General features: G+C 42.3%; 1 protein-coding gene across 1 annotated transcript in view; it reads right to left on the minus strand.

Moving 5' to 3' along the window:
- The window catches only part of LOC117516100 (neural-cadherin-like), a 540,129-nt gene that overhangs the window by 245,819 nt on the left and 272,255 nt on the right, over positions 1–22,055 (minus strand). The window contains exons 12-13 of the mRNA XM_034176992.1: positions 2,429–2,596; positions 1,436–1,685 (exon numbers count right to left, since the gene is read on the minus strand). Coding sequence (XP_034032883.1) covers positions 1,436–1,685; positions 2,429–2,596 — 418 coding nt within the window. The remainder of the gene's footprint in view (positions 1–1,435; positions 1,686–2,428; positions 2,597–22,055) is intronic.

Genomic DNA, 22,055 nt, shown 5'->3' on the forward strand with positions numbered 1-22,055 from the left:
GAGGGACCACCACCCCGGTCTACCAATCCAGAGGCACTGTCCCCAACCACCACACGATGTTGCAGAGGCGTGTTAGCCAAGACAGTCCCACAACATCCAGAGACTTAAGGTACTCGGGACGGATTTCATCCACCCCAGGTGCCTTGCCACCGACGAGCTTTCTAACCACCTCGGTGACTTCGGCCTGAGTAATGGATGAGTCTGCCTCTGAGTCCCCAGTCTCTGCTTCCTGTTCGGAAGACGTGACGATGGGATTGAGGAGATCCTCAAAGTATTCCTTCCACTGCCTGACAACATCCCCAGTCAGAGTCAACAGTTCCCCACCCGCACCGTAGACAGTGCGGGTGGAGAGCTGCTTCCGCCTCCTGAGGCGTCGGACGGTTTTCCAGAATTTCTTCGAGGCCAACTGATAGTCCTCCTCCATGGCCTCCCCGAACTCCTCCCAGACCCGAGTTTTTGCCTCTGCGACCGCACGGGCTGCGGTCCCACCTGCCAACAAAGACAAATAGGACTCCTTCTTCAGCTTGATGGCATCCCTTACTTCTGGCATCCACCACCGGCTTCAGGGATTGCGGCCGCGACAGGCACCAGAGACCTTGTGACCACAGCTACAAGCGGCCGCATTGACAATGGAGGTGGAGAACATGGTCCACTCGGACTCCATGTCTCCAACCTCTCCCGGGATCTGGGAGAAGCTCTCCCGGAGGTGGGAGATGAAGACCTCGCTGACAGAGGGTTCCGCCAGTCATTCCCAGCAGACCCTCACGATACGTTTGGGCCTGCCAGGTCTGACCGGCTTCCTCCCCTCCCAGCGGATCCAACTCACCACCAGGTGGTGATCGGTCAACAGCTCAGCCCCTATCTTCACTTGAGTATCCGAGACACGTGGCCAAAGGTCAGATGATATGACTACAAAGTCGATCATCGAACTCTGGCTCAGGGTGTCCTGGTGCCACGTGCACTTATGGACACCCTTGTGCTCAAACATGGTGTTCGTGATGGACAAACTGTGACTAGCACAGAAGTCCAACAACGGAACACCATTTGTCATGAATCTAAAAATGCTGAACGTTTATTGATCAGGAATTAATTGGACTGCTGGAGAATTCCCCCGGGGGAGATCCCCCAGATGCCCTTTGGTGGTTCCAGACCTTTGGTCATTGCGCATGAACACTTTGCAAAGGTCCTGCTGGTGTCATCTACTCACCACCAAAAAAGTTCCTTTTTTTTTAAATCACCCCATTTTCATCACTGAGTTATTATCATAATGTTTTATTGTATTTTGTCTTTGAAGATTACATGTAGTTGCATCACCTAGCATTTAATTATCACTTGATACAGTTATTTGTAGGCTATTTAGAAATATAATGAAACTGCTAATTACAAAAGATACAACTACGGATGCAACTTTACTTGCATATGAAACAAACTGTACCTGTAACATTGATGTAGACGGTGGTGAAAGCTGCAAGAGGCACTGCAGCTACATTCTGTGCACGGACCCGGAGAGAGAAAAAGGGAGTGGTCTCATAGTCCAGTGGCTCAGACACAAGAATAGATGTAGAACCATCTTCACGGTTGGGGGAAAGGTAGAAACGGACCGGCATATTGGTTTCTGGGACCATCCCATCCTCCAGGTTGTAGGTCACCCTGGGGTCCCCAAGGTGTGAGGTCGCCTTGATTGTCTGAAAATGAAAAGTTCAATTTTGGTCAAACTGTGGTTGAAGCAAGATTTGTGCAAAGAAGCAGATAAATCAAACATAAGCTGAGCAAATGGTCCTTGTAGATAAATGTTGTACATCTTTGCCATCTGGACCCACAGTTTCAGCTTATGTGATTGACTGAGGACATGATTGCTTAGGATGGACATTCACATCGTAGTCAACTCTTCCTTTAACCTGGATCCTCTGATTTGAGATTAGGTGACATTTGTTCAAATGTGACAGCTTACAGGAGAACTAGGTCAAGCAATGCTTGTGTTTTGTGGTCTGAAAGGAAATCAAATGTCAATGAAAGTTATTGTGATGATGAGTAACAGGACTGGAATCTAGCCTGTCTTCTGGGTTCTAGAATAACCTTTCATTTCCAAGTGAATCACCTTGGGGAGCCCTTAAAAATGATTTTCATATTCTTCTGATTGACAGGCTATTTATTTTTCACATCAAAGGTGACATTTTGTATATAATCAACCTGCCTGCAGTTGTAACATTTACTAAGCACGTGCGATAAAATGCAAGCATTTGCCAACATCATCAGTTTGAGAATGATTTAGGTCTTTCACCCCAATAAGCTTTCAAAGGTGTGTTTTGCTCAGACTGTGCCCTTATCCAAGGATCAAGCAAGCAGCATTCACCTGACTGAATCAGCACAACCTTAAATGGCAGGAAACCTGAAATCGCAGTTAGACAAATGGACAAACACACGGTACCACGATAGGTGTGTCTCTGGCAGTATTCTCCGGGATGACAACACTGTAGCTCTCCTTTTCCCACTGCGGTGGCTGGTTCTTCACGTTGGTGATGGTCACTGACAGCTCCACAGTTGTGCTGCGGTTTCCCCCATCTGTTGCTATTATGTCTCTTGTAATGTACGTCCTCTGAAATCAACAGTAACAGGTAAGAGAGAGAGAGAGAGAGAGAGAGAGAGAGAGAGAGAGAGAGAGAGAGAGAGAGAAAGAAAAACTATCATGATGGCTGCTGAAGTCAGAGTATTTTTGCCTAAGGTTGACAAACTGGTTTACTGATTAATGTACTGCTCAGTTGAGTGGTCAACCAAGACAAACAATGGTTGCTGTATTCGGACTGAGCTACAGCTTTGCGAGAGTCCTTACGTGTGCATGAAGTAAACAATGTACAGTGTGAGTCCTATACTTAACATGAATGTATTATCAACTGATGCATACAGACCCCCTGTGGAAAAAGAAGGCCCTCCCACACGTTCGTCCATACAGCCCCTGCTGCACAAAAGAAGAAAGGCAGCCATTCTGCTTCCCTCCTATTAGTTATTACTTTTATTTTTTGTTATTTTTTTATGTGAAGTTCAGTCTTATGTTGTTATTATGCGCTACTGCACTCTGTGTGCAGAGTGTCTGTGCATCATGGACCCACTTAAGTAAGACTTGGCTGAGTCTCAGCATACTGTTTAAATGCAACAAACACACTGCGCCTGACTTTTGACCTCATTTTGATGCTCAAAAACTCAAAAGCATTCTGCTGGTCCTGTTTGTTTCTTTTGTTTTTGGATTCATCCGTCTCTGAATATGTTTTGTCTGTTACCATGCCCCCGTGCTGTTTTCTGGGTGTATGGTTCACCTGTCATTCATGGGTTGTGTGTGCTCACCTGAGCCCTGTATCTGTTTTTCCTGGTTCATATCCCATGTGTGTCTCTGTCATGTGTGTCCCATATATGTATGTACGTCACTCATATGGGTCCCATATGTGTATGTGTGTCACTCTTGGGGGTCCCCTATTTGCATCACTTGTGTGGGTCCCACATGTGTATGTGTTCAGTCGTGTGGGTCTGGTGTGTATATGTGAGTCACTTGTGTGGGTCCCGTATGTATATATGCGTCACTTGTGTGGGTCCTATATGTGTATTTGCATCACTTGTGTGGGTCCCGTACATGTATGTGTGTCACTTGTGTGGGTCCCGTATGTGTATGTGTGTCACTTGTGTGGGTTCCGTACGTGTATGTGTGTCACTCATGTGGGACTGGTGTGTGTATGTGCGTCACTTGTGTGGGTCCCCTACATGTATGTGTGTTACTCGTATGGGTCCCATACGTGTGGGTCCGGTACGTGTATGTGTGACACTCGTGTGGGTCCCGTATGTGTATGTGTGTCACTTGTGTGTGTCCCTTACGTGTATGTGTGTCACTTTTGTGGGTCCCTTATGTGTATGTGTGTCACTGGTGAGGGTCTGGTGTGTATATGTGAGTCACTTGTGTGGGTCCTGTATGTATATGTGAGTCACTTGTTTGGGTCCTGTATGTATATATGCGTCACTTGTGTGGGTCCCGCATGTGTATTTGCGTCATTCATGTGGGACTGGTGTGTGTATGTGCATCACTTGTGTGGGTCCCCTACATGTATGTGTGTTACTCGTGTGGGTCCCATACTTGTGGGTCCGGTACATGTATGTGTGACACTCGTGTGGGTCCCTTACGTGTATGTGTTGTCACTCGTGTGGGTCCCTTATGTGTATGTGTGTCACTTGTGTGTGTCCCTTACGTGTATGTGTGTCACTTGTGTGGGTCCCATACGTGTATGTGCATCACTTGTGTGGGTCCCATATGTGTATGTGCGTCACTTGTGTGGGTCCCATACGTGTATGTGCATCCCTTGTGTGGCTCCTGTATGTATATGTGTGTCACTCATGTGGGTCTGGTGTGTGTATGTGTGTCACTTGTGTGGGTCTAGTGTGTGCATGCATGTCACTCGTGTGGGTCCCATACATGTATGTGTGTCACTCATGTGGGTCTGGTGTGTGGATGTGTGTTACTTGTGTGGGTCCCGTACATGTATGTGTGACACTCATGTGGGTCACGTACGTGTATGTGTGTCACTGGTGTGGATCCCGTTATGTGTGTCACTCGTGTGGGTCTGGTGTGCTTATGATCGCTCCAGCATCTGTCAGTCATGTGTGTCCCATTTTGGTGTGTGTGTATATGGGCGTGTCTCCCACTGTCCGTCTCCTTCGGGATGTGTCTGCTGTCTGTGCGCCCTTGTCACTCCTCCGTTTCCAGTCCATCATGCCTCTGTTTTTTACTCCAGTCGGGTCTCTGGGTTCCACCATCCTCTGTGTTCCTGGTCTTTGTGGTTTTGGTTCTTCAGTGTTAATAATTGTATTCTCTGCGACTGGTCACCTTCCTCAGTTCTTTATTTTGTTACTTTGATTGCTTTTGATACTGTTGACCATAAAATTTTATTACAGAGATTAGAGCATGTCATAGGTATTAAAGGCACTGCGCTGCGGTGGTTTGAATCATATTTGTCTAATAGATTACAGTTTGTTCATGTAAATGGGGAATGTTCTTCACAGACTAAAGTTAATTATGGAGTTCCACAAGGTTCTGTGCTAGGACCCATTTTATTCACTTTATACATGCTTCCCTTGGGCAGTATTATTAGACGGTATTGCTTAAATTTTCATTGTTACGCAGATGATACCCAGCTTTATCTATCCATGAAGCCAGAGGATACACACCAATTAGCTAAACTGCAGGATTGTCTTACAGACATAAAGACATGGATGACCTCTAATTTCCTGCTTTTAAACTCAGATAAAACTGAAGTTATTGTACTTGGCCCCACAAATCTTAGAAGCATGGTGTCTAACCAGATCGTTACTCTGGTTGGCATTTCCCTGATCTCTAGTAATACTGTGAGAAATCTTGGAGTTATTTTTGATCAGGATATGTCATTCAAAGCGCATATTAAACAAATATGTAGGACTGCCTTTTTGCATTTACGCAATATCTCTAAAATCAGAAAGGTCTTGTCTCAGAGTGATGCTGAAAAACTAATTCATGCATTTATTTCCTCTAGGCTGGACTATTGTAATTCATTATTATCAGGTTGTCCTAAAAGTTCCCTAAAAAGCCTTCAGTTGGTTCAGAATGCTGCAGCTAGAGTACTGACGGGGACTAGCAGGAGAGAGCATATCTCACCCGTGTTGGCCTCTCTTCATTGGCTTCCTGTTAATTCTAGAATAGAATTTAAAATTCTTCTTACTTATAAGGTTTTGAATAATCAGGTCCCATCCTATCTTAGGGACCTCGTAGTACCATATTACCCCATTAGAGCGCTTCGCTCTCAGACTGCGGGCTTACTTGTAGTTCCTAGGGTTTGTAAGAGTAGAATGGGAGGCAGAGCCTTCAGCTTTCAGGCTCCTCTCCTGTGGAACCAGCTCCCAATTCAGATCAGGGAGACAGATACCCTCTCTACTTTTAAGATTAGGCTTAAAACTTTCCTTTTCGCTAAGGCTTATAGTTAGGGCTGGATCGGGTGACCCTGGACCATCCCTTGGTTATGTTGCTTTAGACGTAGACTGTGGGGGGGTTCCCATGATGCACTGTTTCTTTCTTTTTTTGCTCCGTATGCATCACTCTGCATTTAATCATTAGTGATCGATCTCTGCTCCCCTTCTCGGCATGTCTTTTTCCTGGTTCTTTCCCTCAGCCCCAACCAGTCTCAGCAGAAGACTGCCCCTCCCTGAGCCTGGTTCTGCTGGAGGTTTCTTCCTGTTAAAAGGGAGTTTTTCCTTCCCACTGTGGCCAAGTGCTTGCTCATAGGGGGTCGTTTTGACCGTTGGGGTTTTTCATGGTTATTGTATGGCCTTGCCTTGCAATATGGAGCGCCTTGGGGCAACTGTTTGTTGTGATTTGGCGCTGTATAAGAAAAAAGTTGATTGATTGATTGATTACTTGCATTTGTCTTTTGGTTTGCTGTCTGATCAGTGTTTATTATTTATCATGTTGTTCTTCTGTTCCATGTGTTTTTACGTTCTTTGTTCCTTGAGTTTTTCACGTGTCCTTATTATTTCCAGTCTGTGATTTTGCACCTGTCAGTCATTAGTTTTCCCGTTTAAAGCCTCACCAGTTTGTTGTTCCATTTGCCAGGCAGTTGACGTATGGCTGCTCATGTGTAGTGGTATTTCTTCTCGTGTTCTGTCTTGTATTCAGTCATGAGTTGCCAGCTGTCTTCGTTTTATCTTTCCCCATAGCACCTCGCGGTTATTTTTTTGCCCCATGTTTTTGTGTTCGACTTTTTGTTGTATGCACGTACCTGCACCTGCTTGATTGCCTTTTGTTCTCACTTTTGGACTATTGAAGCATCTTGGATTTTTGTAGCACACCCTCCTGTCTCATGGCTGTCTGCTACTGGGGTTCTATTTTTGACGGAATTAGCCCGGAACGCAAGAGTGACAATAGGAATCTACCAGCTTCGTTCTAACCACACCTAACTTTAAGAACAACCCGCCCACCAGAGCACAGATAAGCACAACTGGTATCATGATCTACAGAAATGTGGGCACTGACCATAAAAATGACAATGGTATAGGATGGAAACAATAAATAACACCTGAGTTGTGTCATGCACTGTTTTCCAAAGGTGGAAGATGGAGGGCTTTGACCTGTGTTCTCCTACAAACGTATCAGTATCACCAAACACTGCAATCTGGTGAGCTTTTGACTCTGTACGCTCTTCCCAGGTATCTTTTGATCTAAAAGGTTGAGGACCCAGAGGCATGAACATTTCTGGTGAGATATGAATGAATCTCTCTCCAAGTCTGAGACTTTCACTGCATACAGATACATCTCAGACTCTAGGAAGTCATTCAAAGCTTGGCTCTTCGTCTTGATCCAGGACAATTGCCACCTCACTAAAATATATTCCTATTCAAAATTTAACTACTTTGTTAATAAACTATTTTTTCCCAAATAAGAATAGTGACGTCAAGACATACATCTTAGTTTAACTCTCAGCTGCACTACAGTGCACATCATGGCTAAGCTTTCTATCCCTGTGCGACAGCAGCCAGATGAGATGAAATCTCAACTTCAAAACAAGATTTTCTCTCATTTCCAAACTCTAATTAGCATTTTTGAAGAAATCCACCTCTTTCCACCTCTTCAAACTTGAAAAGAAAGATGTCCGACTTTGATGTCCAATTCAGACTAAGCCGCTGCTTTCATAAGAAATTAACTTAAAAAAAAGAAAAAAAAAAGAAAAGGTACAGTAGTGTTCAGAACAATAGTAGTGCTATGTGGCTAAAAAGATTAATCCAGGTTTTGAGTATATTTCTTATTGTTACATGGGAAACAAGGTACCAGTAGATTCAGTAGATTCTCACACATCCAACAAGACCAAGCATTCATGATACGCACACTCTTAAGGCTATGAAATTGGACTATTAGTAAAAAAAGTAGAAAAGTGTTCACAATAATAATAGTGTGGCATTCAGTCAATAAGTTCGTCAATGTTGTGGAACAAACAGGTGTGAACCAGGTGACCCCTATTTAAGGATGAAGCCAGCACCTGTTGAACATGCTTTTCTCTTTGAAAGCCTGAGGAAAATGGGATGTTCAAGACATTGTTCAGAAGAACAGCGTAGTTTGATTGAAAAGTTGATTGTAGAGGGGAAAACTTATACGCAGGTGCAAAAAATTATAGGCTGTTCATCTACAATGATGTCCAATGCTTTAAAATAGACAAAAAATAAAAATAAAAATAAAAAAATAGAGACACGTGGAAGAAAACAGAAAACAACCATCAAAATGGTTAGAAGAATAACCAGAATGGCCATTGATCAGCTCCAGGATGATCAAAGACAGTCTGGAGTTACCTGTAAGTGCTGTGACAGTTAGACGACGCCTGTGTGAAGCTAATTTATTTGCAAGAATCCCCCACAAAGTCCCTCTGATAAATAAAAGACATGTGCAGAAGAGGTTACAATTTGCCAAAGAACACATCAACTGGCCTAAAGAGAAATGAAGGAATATTTTGTGGACTGATGAGAGTAAAATTGTTCTCTTTGGGTCCAAGGGCCGCAGACAGTTTGTGAGATGACCCCCAAACTCTGAATTCAAGCCACAGTTCACAGTGAAGACAGTGAAGCATGGTGGTGCAAGCATCATGATATGGGCATGTTTCTCCTACTATGGTGTTGGGACTATATATCGCATACCAGGTATCATGGATCAGTTTGGATATGTCAAAATACTTGAAGAGGTCATGTTGCCTTATGCTGAAGAGGACATGCCCTTGAAATGGGTGTTTCAACAAGACAATGACCCCAAGCACGCTAGTAAACAAGCAAAATCTTGGTTCCAAACCAACAAAATTAATGCCTCGCAGATGTGAAGAAATCATGAAAAACTGTGGTTATACAACTAAATACTAGTTTAGTGATTCACAGGATTGCTAAAAAAGCAGTTTGAACATAATAGTTTTGAATTTGTACAGTCAACAGCTACTATTATTGTGAACACCCCCTTTTCTACATTTTTTTTTTACTAATAGCCCAATTTCATAGCCTTAAGAGTGTGCATATCATGAATGCTTGGTCTTGTTGGATTTGTGAGAATCTACTGAATCTACTGGTACCTTGTTTCCCATGTAACAATAAGAAATATACTCAAAACCTGGATTAATCTTTTTAGTCACATAGCACTACTATTATTCTGATCACTACTGTACATTCAAATTTGCCACAGAAATATCAGATATGAGCCAGAAAAGGTCTGGCTCAAACACAGTCCTTTTGTATTCCCTCCATTTAAAATCTGAAAATAACTCATTGTTTCCCTGGTGATGTTACGTAACATGAAAATTTGCCACTTTCAGGCCTTGCGGCGTAGCTTTTCCCTGGCATGACTGTACGCTGAAATCTCATGACATCTCCGTAATACCAGACTTGCATGGCATTGGTCGATTTTCCCCAGATGATAGATGAATAAAACACTGTTATTAATGGAATATTTGTCACTCTACAAATGTAAAAAAACCCACCTTTTTATATACATACTATAAAGAATCAAGGCCTTTATTTGTGTTCATCACCTGATTCTGTGTGCAGTAAAGTGTACTTGTTGTAAAGGTGCAGCACCGTCATACTCTGAGATGTTTGGCGAGAGCCCTGCTTGAAGGGCTGAAGATGTAATAAAACTTGTTTTTGGCACTGTTGCTCAGCATCACATCTTTTTCACAAACCACCGACTTTCCTTTTGACATCACTGTGAAAGCTGGTGTGAAAATTTAGTCTTATATTTTGTTCAGTGTAATGACGAAATCAAAACACAAGGTCTCAGAACACCAGAGACATTTAACATTTAATGTTGTGCATTCCAATACGCAGTACAGCAGAGATATTGCAAGATGATTCAAATAACTTCTGAAACTGCTTTGAAATATGTAACAGATTTGTTCAATGAGATTTCCGATTGAATGCGTTCAATTCTGCATGAAGTCAGTGGCAGAACTGCTGGAGACTTGTGACATGAGTGCACTGAAATGTGATGAATAAAACAGCGCTGTGGTGCTATAGTTTCTAGCAAAGGAGAAGCTCTGGCATCTGAGTAAATGAAAAGGGAAAACACGGCGCGTGCTGTCAGTAAGCTATTACACCACTGACACAGTGAATCATTTACTTTACATTATCAACTAGAAGAGACAACGTGCTGTTCGTCATGTGGGACATGAATATTTAGCATTTATTTCTGTAATACAATCTGAATAATTTGTGCTTTAATGAAAAAAAGACCTGTTTTATTTATGTTGAAGGAATTTATCTTTGCGGCAGCAAGCATTTGGCTTCATGTTTTAATTTCTGAGCAGCTGTTAGCGTTGAGTTAACAGTGCTTTGCAAGTCAAATCATGTGCATAATCTCCCGTTTCTAAATTGTTTCAGTTAATACCCTCAAAAAACACAGCTCGTCTTAAGCCACTGCACGCAGCCTGTCGTCTGATCAAAGTCTCACGATAAATTCAAATGGTCTTGGTTCCAGTATGTTTGTATATATATATATATATATATATATATATATATATAAAAGTGTTCAGAATAATAGTAGTGCTATGTGACAAAAAGATGAATCCAGGTTTTGAGTATATTTCTTATTGTTACATGGGAAACAACAAATCCAACAAGACCAAGCTTTCATGATATGCACACTCTTAAGGCTATGAAATTGGGCTATTAGTAAAAAAAATTAGAAAAGGGGGTGTTCACAATAATAGTAGTGTGGCATTCAGTCAGTGAGTTCGTCAATTTTGTGGAACAAACAGGTGTGAATCAGGTGTCCCCTATTTAAGGATGAAGCCAGCACCTGTTGAACATGCTTTTCTCTTTGAAAGCCTGAGGAAAATGGGATGTTCAAGACATTGTTCAGAAGAACAGTGTAGTTTGATTAAAAAGATGATTGGAGAGGGGAAAACTTATACGCAGGTGCAAAAAATTATAGGCTGTTCAACTACAATGATCTCCAATGCTTTAAAATGGAAAAAAAAAAAAAAAAACAGAGACGCATGGAAGAAAACAGAAAACAACCATCAAAATGGATAGAAGAATAACCAGAATGGCAAAGGCTCACCCATTGATCAGCTCCAGGATGATCAAAGACAGAAGACAGTCTGGAGTTACCTGTAAGTGCTGTGACAGTTAGAAGACGTCTGTGTGAAGCTAATTTATTTGCAAGAATCCCCCACAAAGTCCCTCTGATAAATAAAAGACATGTGCAGAAGAGGTTACAATTTGCCAAAGAACACATCAACTGGCCTAAAGAGAAATGGAGGAATATTTTGTGGACTGATGAGAGTAAAATTGTTCTTTTTGGGTCCAAGGGCCGCAGACAGTTTGTGAGACGACCCCGAAACTCTGAATTCAAGCCACAGTTCACAGTGAAGACAGTGAAGCATGGTGGTGCAAGCATCATGATATGGGCATGTTTCTCCTACTATGGTGTTGGGCCTATATATCGCATACCAGGTATCATGGATCAGTTTGGATATGTCAAAATACTTGAAGAGGTCATGTTGCCTTATGCTGAAGAGGACATGCCCTTGAAATGGGTGTTTCAACAAGACAATGACCCCAAGCACACTAGTAAACAAGCAAAATCTTGGTTCCAAACCAACAAAATGAATGCCTTGCAGATGTGAAGAAATCATGAAAAACTGTGGTTATACAACTAAATACTAGTTTAGTGATTCACAGGATTGCTAAAAAGCAGTTTGAACATAATAGTTTTGAGTTTGTAGCGTCAACAGCAGATGCTACTATTATTATGAACACCCCCTTTTCTACATTTTTTTTTAACTAACAGTCCAATTTCATAGCCTTAAGAGTGTGCATATCATGAATGCTTGGTCTAGCTTTGGTTCATGTTGTTAACTAGCTTCTTTAAAACTTGCATATCCTTTTGGAGACAAACTTATCTTATTTAACTGATAGTTGTTTTATCAAAGTAAAAAAAAAAGAATGCAATGGTAAAATACCCTTGGCTGTATGAGCATTGTGTTCTTTATAATTTGAAGTTTAATTAATTATTAAGATCCCTCTGTCTTACATGTACATGTTCAATAAAGCCCCAATCAATCAGAAGCAATATTTACGGAAGTTGTGCAATTCAAGGAATATTTGTAGATCACACTCTGTGCATAGGTATTAATGAGACAAATTTAAATCAAATCAAACCAAATCAATTTTATTTATATAGCGCCAAATCACAACAAACAGTTGCCCCAAGGCGCTTTATATTGTAAGGCAAGGCCATACAATAATTACGGAAAAACCCCAACTGTCAAAATGACCCCCTGTGAGCAAGCACTTGGCAACAGTGGGAAGGAAAAACTCCCTTTAACAGGAAGAAACCTCCAGCAGAACCAGGCTCAGGGAGGGGCAGTCTTCTGCTGGGACTGGTTGGGGCTGAGGGAGAGAACCAGGAAAAAGACATGCTGTGGAGGGGAGCAGAGATCAATCACTAATGATTAAATGCAGAGTGGTGCATACAGAGCAAAAAGAAAAAGAAACACTCAGTGCATCATGGGAACCCCCCAGCAGTCTAAGTCTATAGCAGCATAACTAAGGGATGGTTCAGGGTCACCTGATCCAGCCCTAACTATAAGCTTTAGCAAAAAGGAAAGTTTTAAGCCTAATCTTAAAAGTAGAGAGGGTGTCTGTCTCCCTGATCTGAATTGGGAGCTGGTTCCACAGGAGAGGAGCCTGAAAGCTGAAGGCTCTGCGTCCCATTCTACTCTTACAAACCCTAGGAACTACAAGTAAGCCTGCAGTCTGAGAGCGAAGCGCTCTATTGGGGTGATATGGTACTATGAGGACCCTAAGATAAGATGGGACCTGATTATTCAAAACCTTATAAGTAAGAAGAAGAATTTTAAATTCTATTCTAGAATTAACAGGAAGCCAATGAAGAGAGGCCAATATGGGTGAGATACGAGGTCTGTCAATAAAGTATAGGTCTTTTTTATTTTTTTCAAAAACTATATGGATTTCATTCATATGTTTTTACGTCAGACATGCTTGAACCCTCGTGCGCATGCGTGAGTTTTTCCACGCCTGTCGGTGACGTCATTCGCCTGTGAGCACTCCTTGTGGGAGGAGTCGTCCAGCCCCTCGTCGGAATTCCATTGTCAGAGAAGTTGCTGAGAGACTGGCGCTTTGTTTGATCAAAATCTTTTCTAAACCTGTGAGACACATCGAAGTGGACACGGTTCGAAAAATTAAGCTGGTTTTACGTGAAAATTTTAACGGCTGATGAAAGATTTTGAGGTGATACTGTCGCTTTAAGGACTTCCCACGGAGCGAGACGTCGTGCAGCGCTCTCAGGCGCCGTCGTCAGCCTGTTTGAAGCTGAAAACCTCCACATTTCAGGCTCTATTGATCCAGGACGTCATGAGAGAACAGAGAAGTTTCAGAAGAAGTCAGTTTCAGCATTTTATCCGGATATTCCACTGTTAAAGGAGATTTTTTTTAATGAAAGACGTGCGGGCGGATTGCAGCGTCGGCTCGCAGCCGCCGCGACGCTCCGCCACAGGAAAAACACCTCCGTTGGAAGACTTCAGGACAAGTTGGAACATGTCCAGCTGTTAAACAATTTCTCATATACTCACTCCACTGAAAGCCATCAAAAGCCGCCTGGATTTTACAAATGGTTATCAACACGGAGGTGTTTTTCCTGTGCCGCCACACCGCGCCAGCTGCGTCCCGACGCGTGGACCCGTCCACACGTCTTTCATTAAAAAAATCTCCTTTAACAGTGGAATATCCGGATAAAATGCTAAAACCAACTTCTTCTGAAACTTCTCTGTTCTCTCACCATGTCCTGGATCAACAGAGGTTGAAATGTGGAGGTTTTCAGCTTGAAACAGGCTGACGATGGTGCCTGAGAGTGCTGCATGACGTCTCGCACCATGGGAAGTCCTTAAAGCGACAGTATCACCTCAAAATCTCTCATCAGCCGTTAAAATTTTCACGGAAAACCAGCTTAATTTTTCGAACCGTGTCCACTTCGATGTGCCTCACAGGTTTAGAAAAAATTTTGATCAAACAAAGCGCCAGTCTCTCAGCAACTTCTCAGACAAAGGAATTCCAACGAGGGGCTGGACGACTCCTCCCACAAGGAGTGCTCACAGGCAAATGACGTCACCGACAGGTGTGGAAAAACTCACTCATGCGCATGAGGGTTCAAGCATGTCTGACGTAAAAACATATGAATGAAATCCATATAGTGTTTGCAAAAAATAAAAAGGACCTATACTTTATTGACAGCCCTCGTATGCTCTCTCCTTCTAGTCCCTGTCAGTACTCTAGCTGCAGCATTTTGAATTAACTGAAGGCTTTTCAGGGAACTTTTAGGACAACCTGATAATAATGAATTACAATAGTCCAGCCTAGAGGAAACAAATGCATGAATTAGTTTTTCAGCATCACTCTGAGACAAGACCTTTCTAATTTTAGAGATATTGCGCAAATGCAAAAAAGCAGTCCTACATATTTGTTTAAAATGCGCATTGAATGACATATCCTGATCAAAAATGACTCCAAGATTTATCACAGTATTACTAGAGGTCAGGGTAATGCCATCCAGAGTAAGGATCTGGTTAGACACCATGTTTCTAAGATTTGTGGGGCCAAGTACAATACAATTTAAATACAATTTAACTCCATAGAAAGTTAGCTTTGAATTAGCGAGCGCTATCATGCACACTAATGTCAGCAAAATGCCTTGTAAATGACTCCAGAGGTGTTATCAGGTTACAAAAACAGCATTTTCAGCTTTAGAAGTGTTTATTTCTCGCTAGCTTTTACATAATATATGGCTCGGCTTGGCTTGGCCTCTACATCAAATTGATGATAGTAGTGAAGGGCTGTCATACGTTGTGTAGTCACTGTTGGCACCGAGACACTCTGGCAGTACGTTGACAATGGCGGAGCTGACGAAATTGCCTGACAAGATAAGGCTGCCACCATGGATGCCAGATCTCCATGCAGGTCTGTCTGCAGCAATTTCCTCAAAAGCAGACAGAGAGATGTCAAAGTCCTTCATGTCTCTCTTCACGACATCCTTGAAGTAGGAGAGGATGACCCAAGGGACATTTGATGTCACTCAGTTCACCACAAAGAACTGATAGTTGATCTAATCAATCAATCAAGTTTTATTTCTAAAGCGCTTTATAACAACCATAGTTGATCAAAGTGCTGTACACAGTTAAAAACAATCATAAAATAGAACATGTACATCTAAAATATATTACAGTTGTCAATTCACAGGGAGTCACAGCTCTATGTGTCAAAGGCCAATTGTTCAAAGGCCAGGTTTTCAGCCTGGCTTTGAACAGGGGCAGGGATGAGATGGAGCGTAACTCCAGAGGAAGAGATTTCCAGAGTTTAGAACCTGCCACGGCAAAGGCACGATCACCCCAATGTCTGTACCTCGACCTTGGAACCACCAGCAGGTGTTGGTCTGAGGAGCGCAAGGCTCTGCTGGGCTAATGAAGGGTCGAAATGTTAATGAGGTAAGGTGGTGCGAGGCCATGGATTGAACTAAAGATGAACATCAAGAGTTTAAATTGTATTCGAAACTGAACCGGGAGCAAATGGAGGGAGTAAAAAACTGGTGTGATATGGTCGTGTTTGTGAGTGCTGGTGAGAAGCAAACAGTCGCATTCTGCACCAGCTGCAGATGGTAAAGAGAGGCTTGATTAAGTCCACTGTATAGAGCATTACAATAGTCCAGACTTGAGCTAATGAAAGCATGGATGGTTTTCTCAAAATCTGTACGGTTTAGTAAAGATTTGACCTTGGCTAACTGTCTGAGTTGGAAAAAGCTTGCTCTAACCACGGAGTCAATTTGTTGACTGAATTTTAAATCTTCGTCAAAAATCACACCCATATTCCTGACAGTGTGGTTGAGCTGAGAGCCAAAATAAGTGATGTTTTTAACTGAATTTGCATGGCTGGAAGATCCAAGGAGGATGAATTCAGTTTTTGACTCGTTCAGACAGAGAAAGTTTTGTGATAGCCAACGCTTTATGTCAATGTGACAGGAATTAATGGACTGTGTGTCTGAAGAGGAGGTCACAGGCAGATAAATTTGTAAGTCATCCGCGTATATATGAAAGGACACATCATGATGGGCAATAACAGAACCTAATGGCATAATGTACAACTTGAAAAGGGCAGGACCAAGAATTGAACCCTGTGGCACACCGGAGGTCAGAGGACCTGGTGAAGAGGAGAGGTCATTAATCATAACAGTAAAGGACCTATTTGAAAGATATGAACTGAACCACTGCAGTACAGGTCCCTGGAGGCCCACCTGCTGGGCCAGGCGGGTCAGCAGGATGGAATGGTCCACTGTATCAAATGCTGCAGTGAGATCCAGCATAACCAGTAGCGCAGGTGTCTTGGAGTCCAGAGACAACAGGATGTCATTCTGCACTTTTAAAAATGCAGACTCTGTGGTATAGCGCGCTCTGAATCCGGATTGAAATTTATCACAAATTTGATTCTGAACCAGGAATGAGTTTAACTGAGTGAAAACAAGCTTTTCAAGGACTTTGGAAAGAAAGGGCAGATGGGACATCGGTCTGAAATTTGACAGCACAACAGGGTCTAGGTTGGGTTTTTTGATAAGTGGTCTGACCACAGCCTGCTTAAAAACAGTTGGCACAGACCCTAGCCTTAGACAGGTATTGAAAAAGTGAAGAAGAAATGGTTCAACTGTGTCAAAAACCTGCTTAAGCACACCAGATGGAATAATGTCCAAAGGACAATTAGTAGGTTTCAGTTTCTGTACTACATCGGAGAGCTGTGAAAGTGACACTGGATCAAATGTACTAAACACAGCAGGAGCAACAGGGGCGTGATAGAGGTCTAGAGTATTTGGTGACTTGCTTATGCTCTGTCTAACCAAGGCCACCTTATCAATAAAATAAATGGAGAAAATCATCAGGTTGATTTTGTTGCATTCTTAAACGCATTATCTGATGGACTTATAACTGACTGAATTGTATTAAACAACACTTGGGGGTGATTACAGTTGGCAGAGATGACACAAGAAAGGTATTTACATTTGGCCTCTTTAACAGCATTCTGATAATCTGAGAGACAGCCTCTTAGAATGTCTAGTGACACATGCAACTTATCTTTCTTCCATCTACGTTCAGCCTGCCTGCAGCGCCTTCTTAAGGCATGTGTAGTGTCATTCAACCAAGGACCTGGTTTTGGCTTAATGGACCTCCATTTAAAAAGTGCAACAGAGTCTAATATTCCTGAGCAGGTAGAGTTAAAAAAAGGAAATAAATTCCGCTGGGCACAAGGAAGGAAGATCCAGGAAATAATGGTCTGGTGTCGGCTTTTTTAGCACACCTTTTCTAGCGCCCTCCCCGGATTCGGGCACGCAGGCCATCCCTAAGGGCCCCTTCACACATAGTGTGAATATGTACAACTCAGGGCGACTCATGGCGGTATAGCTCATATGAGCGCACAACGAAACATTGCGCTGACGGGCAGGCCAGTCTAGTACCCGCACTCCTTTACTACGAAGCCACGCTGTTGCAACACGTGTAGAGTGTGACTTGGCATTCTCTTGCTGAAATAAGCAGGGACGTCCCTGAAAAAGACATTGCTTGGATGGCAGCATGTGTTGCTCCAAAACCTGGATGTACCTTTCAGCATTGATGGTGCCATCACAGATGTGTAAGTTGTCCATGCCGTGGGCACTAACACACCCGCATACCATCACAGATGCTGGCTTTTGAACTTTGCGCTGGTAACAATCTGGATGATCTTTTTCATCTTTTGTCCAGAGGACACGATGTCCATGATTTCCAAAAACAATTTGAAATGTGGAGTCATCAGACCACAGCACACTTTTCCACTTTGCATCTGTCCATTTCAAATGAGCTCGGGCCCAGAGAAGGCGGCGGTGGTTCTGGATATTGTTGATGTATGGCTTTCCCTTTACATGGTACAGTTTTAACTTGCACTTGTAGATGTAGCGACAAACTGTGTTAACTGACAATGGTTTTCTGAAGTGTTCCTGAACCCACGCGGTAAGATCCTTTACACAATGATGTCAGTTTTAATGCAGTGAGGGATCGAAGGTCATAGGCATTCAGTGTTGGCTTTCAGCCTTACCACTTACGTGTAGAAAGTTCTTCAGATTCTCTGAATCTCCTGATTATATTATGGACTGTAGATGATGGAATCCCTAAATTCCTTGCAATTGAACATTGACAAACATTGTTCTTAAACTGTTGGATTACTTTTTCAGGCAGTTGTTCACAAAGGGGAGTTTGTATTGAAGGGAGTTTTCAGTATTCCCTGAAAACTCCCTTCTGTCTGATCATTTCTTAATAACATTTACATTTACTCTGATGGACTACCCAGCAGTGGGGAATAAGTTTCATTACACTAGAAGTCTTTCAGAAAGCGCTGTAACTAGGTTTAAGGATATGATTCCTTCTTTATGTTCTCTAATGCCATATACCAACACAGTGCAGAGTAGTTACCTAAACTCTGTAAGTGAGATAGAGTATCTCGTCAATAGTTTTACATCCTCATTGAAGACAACTTTGGATGCTGTAGCTCCTCTGAAAAAGAGAGCTTTAAATCACAAGTGCCTGACTCCGTGGTATAACTCAAATTCGCAGCTTAAAGCAGATAACCTGTAAGTTGGAGAGGAAATGGCATCCCACTAATTTAGAAGATCTTCACTTAGCCTGGAAAAAGAGTCTGTTGCTCTATAAAAAAGCCCTCCGTAAAGCTAGGACATCTTACTACTCGTCACTAATTGAAGAAAATAAGAACAACCCCGGGTTTCTTTTCAGCACTGTAGCCAGGCTGACAAAGAGTCAGAGCTCTATTGAGCCGAGTATTCCTTTAACTTTAACTAGTAATGACTTCATGACTTTCTTTGCTAATAAAATTTTAACTATTAGAGAAAAAATTACTCATAACCATCCCAAAGACGTATCGTTATCTTTGGCTGCTTTCAGTGATGCCAGTATTTGGTTAGACTCTTTCTCTCCGATTGTTCTGTCTGAGTTATTTTCATTAGTTACTTCCTCCAAACCATCAACATGTCTATTAGACCCCATTCCTACCAGACTGCTCAAGGAAGCCCTACCATTAATTAATACTTCGATCTTAAATATGATCAATCTATCTTTATTAGTTGGCTATGTACCACAGGCTTTTAAGGTGGCAGTAATTAAACCATTACTTAAAAAGCCATCACTTGACCCAGCTATCTTAGCTAATTATAGGCCAATCTCCAACCTTCCTTTTCTCTCAAAAATTCTTGAAAGGGTAGTTGTAAAACAGCTAACTGATCATCTGCAGAGGAATGGTCTATTTGAAGAGTTTCAGTCAGGTTTTAGAATTCATCATAGTCCAGAAACAGCATTAGTGAAGGTTACAAATGATCTTCTTATGGCCTTAGACAGTGGACTCATCTCTGTGCTTGTTCTGTTAGACCTCAGTGCTGCTTTTGATACTGTTGACCATAAAATTTTATTACAGAGATTAGAGCATGCCATAGGTATTAAAGGCACTGCGCTGCGGTGGTTTGAATCATATTTATCTAATAGATTACAATTTGTTCATGTAAATGGGGAATCTTCTTCACAGACTAAGGTTAATTATGGAGTTCCACAAGGTTCTGTGCTAGGACCAAATGTCTCAGAGTGATGCTGAAAAACTAATTCATGCATTTATTTCCTCTAGGCTGGACTATTGTAATTCATTATTATCAGGTTGTCCTAAAAGTTCCCTGAAAAGCCTTCAGTTAATTGAAAATGCTGCAGCTAGAGTGCTAACAGGGACTAGAAGGAGAGAGCATATGTCAAAATGAGGGAATATGTGCACAAAAACAAAAAGTCTATCAGTTTGAATATTAAATATCTTGTCTTTGTGGTGTATTCAATTGAATATAGCTTGAAGAGGATTTGCAAATCATCGTATTCTGTTTTTATTTACATTTTACACAATGTCCCAACTCCATTGGAATTGGAGTTGTACATGTTGCAATGGTTTTGTGCACACAGGAACGCAGTATGAGCATGTGTAACCACATCGCGCAACTGCTGTGAAAAAAAAAAAAAATACATGTCACCCACGGGATTCGAACCCACACTTTCCAAAAGCTCTGGTTGCCAGTCAGAAACTTTACTACTGAGCTACCATCACTGGCCTGTGAAAGGTGCAGAAAACTGCCTGATATCAGGAAGGACATGGATGTATTAAAAAAAAAATAAAACTGCACACCATATAAAAACATTGCATTATACTAAATCCCTCTTAATAAGTGGGCAATACCTATATGATCTGTCTGTTTCTCTGTAGATGACCCATGGTCACAGACGTACAGTCACGAAATGACATGAATGAGAAGCAGTTCACTCTCATCATGTCCACATCTGCTGGCGCGCATCCAGCCTGTCCGTGCACGTATCCTGCTGGCATGCCGCAGGACTGACACCGCGTCATGTGGAACAGAGCTCACGTGGGTGATGTGACAGTCAGATCGCCCGCTGTGTGTTATGATCTGACGGTCCGTTTCAACCTGGGGGCAGCCTGTGAATGGGCTGCAGCATGCATGCGCGTACCCACGCTGCAGCCTGTTACCACAGCGATACATGTTTTTATTTATGTCCATGTGATGACAGCAAGCAGACACAAATGCGTTACAGTGGGCAGTTGTTAGTGCATGTCCGTCCAAACACAGTACGTGTTGTCCAGCTGGGATGTCCAGAACGACAGATCTCCACACCTGCTGCTGTTGGCAGCGACACGTCCTGTCAGTTCAACGCACAGCTCAAAGCCACACTCGTAGGGCACTTAGACAAATTTCACTGCCAGCATGACAATGATTATCTGCTGACTGTTGTCGTGTTAATAGTGCGAATGGCCACAAATTTTCAAAGTGCTATGCAAGCGGTGTTAGATGTTCGTGTGTGTCACCTGGAATTTGTCTGACACCTACCGCGAGAGGGTTTGATGGGCTCTCACTGGTATGCGCAAATAGTTATAGCAACAGGTGTATGAGACAGCTGCGATTTTACACGTTTTGCACACGATTCCTGCTTCATGGGCACTTTATGCGCAAATCGACCAAATTCGCACTATGTGTGAAGGGGCCCTAAATAGGGCTGTGTGGTCGTATGGTCAGCTGCTGAAGTATCCCTAGACACCAGATTTTGGAATGACAACAACCGTCACAACCATATCTTCAGCTCTTGAGCCTGGGCAGAAATAAAAAGACACATGCTTGCCCTCGGACGAATGCCCTTCTTTAGCCCTGCAGAACGTCTGAGGAGGCAAGGACACCAGGATCTACATCAGGTCCAACTGGATGTAGAATTTCTGTTTACTCCTTTAGCCTTTACTCCTCCTGGAGCTAACATGCAAGGCAACATGGAAATGCCATAACCCTGGCAAGAGAGGCTAGGGGTGTACTAGCACTTGCCCAAGGTAACAGCAATTTGCATGGTTTTTTTTAAAGAAATTCTAACTCTCGTAAGTACACACAAGACGCCTATAGTCAGACTAACTCAAGTTTAGCAAACAAGTGGTTTTGTATACTTAATTTGCTTTGTCCTCTACACTGTTAATTCATTTGAACCAATTTAATTTAAAGGTTTTGGTCTTATTAGTTAGCTGAATTATTTAATTCAAGTTATTCTAGCTTCTTTATTTTGTCTCCATTCCACTCAGTAATGATCATGCAAATTATTACCTTAATTTTACCTTAATTTTCTCTCTCTCTCTCTGTCACACACACACACACACACACACACACACACACACACACACACACACACACACACACACACACACACACACACACACACACACACACACACACACACACACACACACACACACACACACACACTCTTTCTCTCTCAGACACACTACCTCTTTCACTCTGTCTTTTTTGGAAAATGGAGCAATCAGCAAAGTAACTAGTCAGCAAAGTAACTAATAGTTACTTTTCTGAGTATCAAATCTTAAAAATAACCAATTTAGAT

Source organism: Thalassophryne amazonica, chromosome 8, assembly GCF_902500255.1.
Source record: "Thalassophryne amazonica chromosome 8, fThaAma1.1, whole genome shotgun sequence".
Classification (NCBI taxonomy): Eukaryota; Metazoa; Chordata; class Actinopteri; order Batrachoidiformes; family Batrachoididae; genus Thalassophryne; species Thalassophryne amazonica.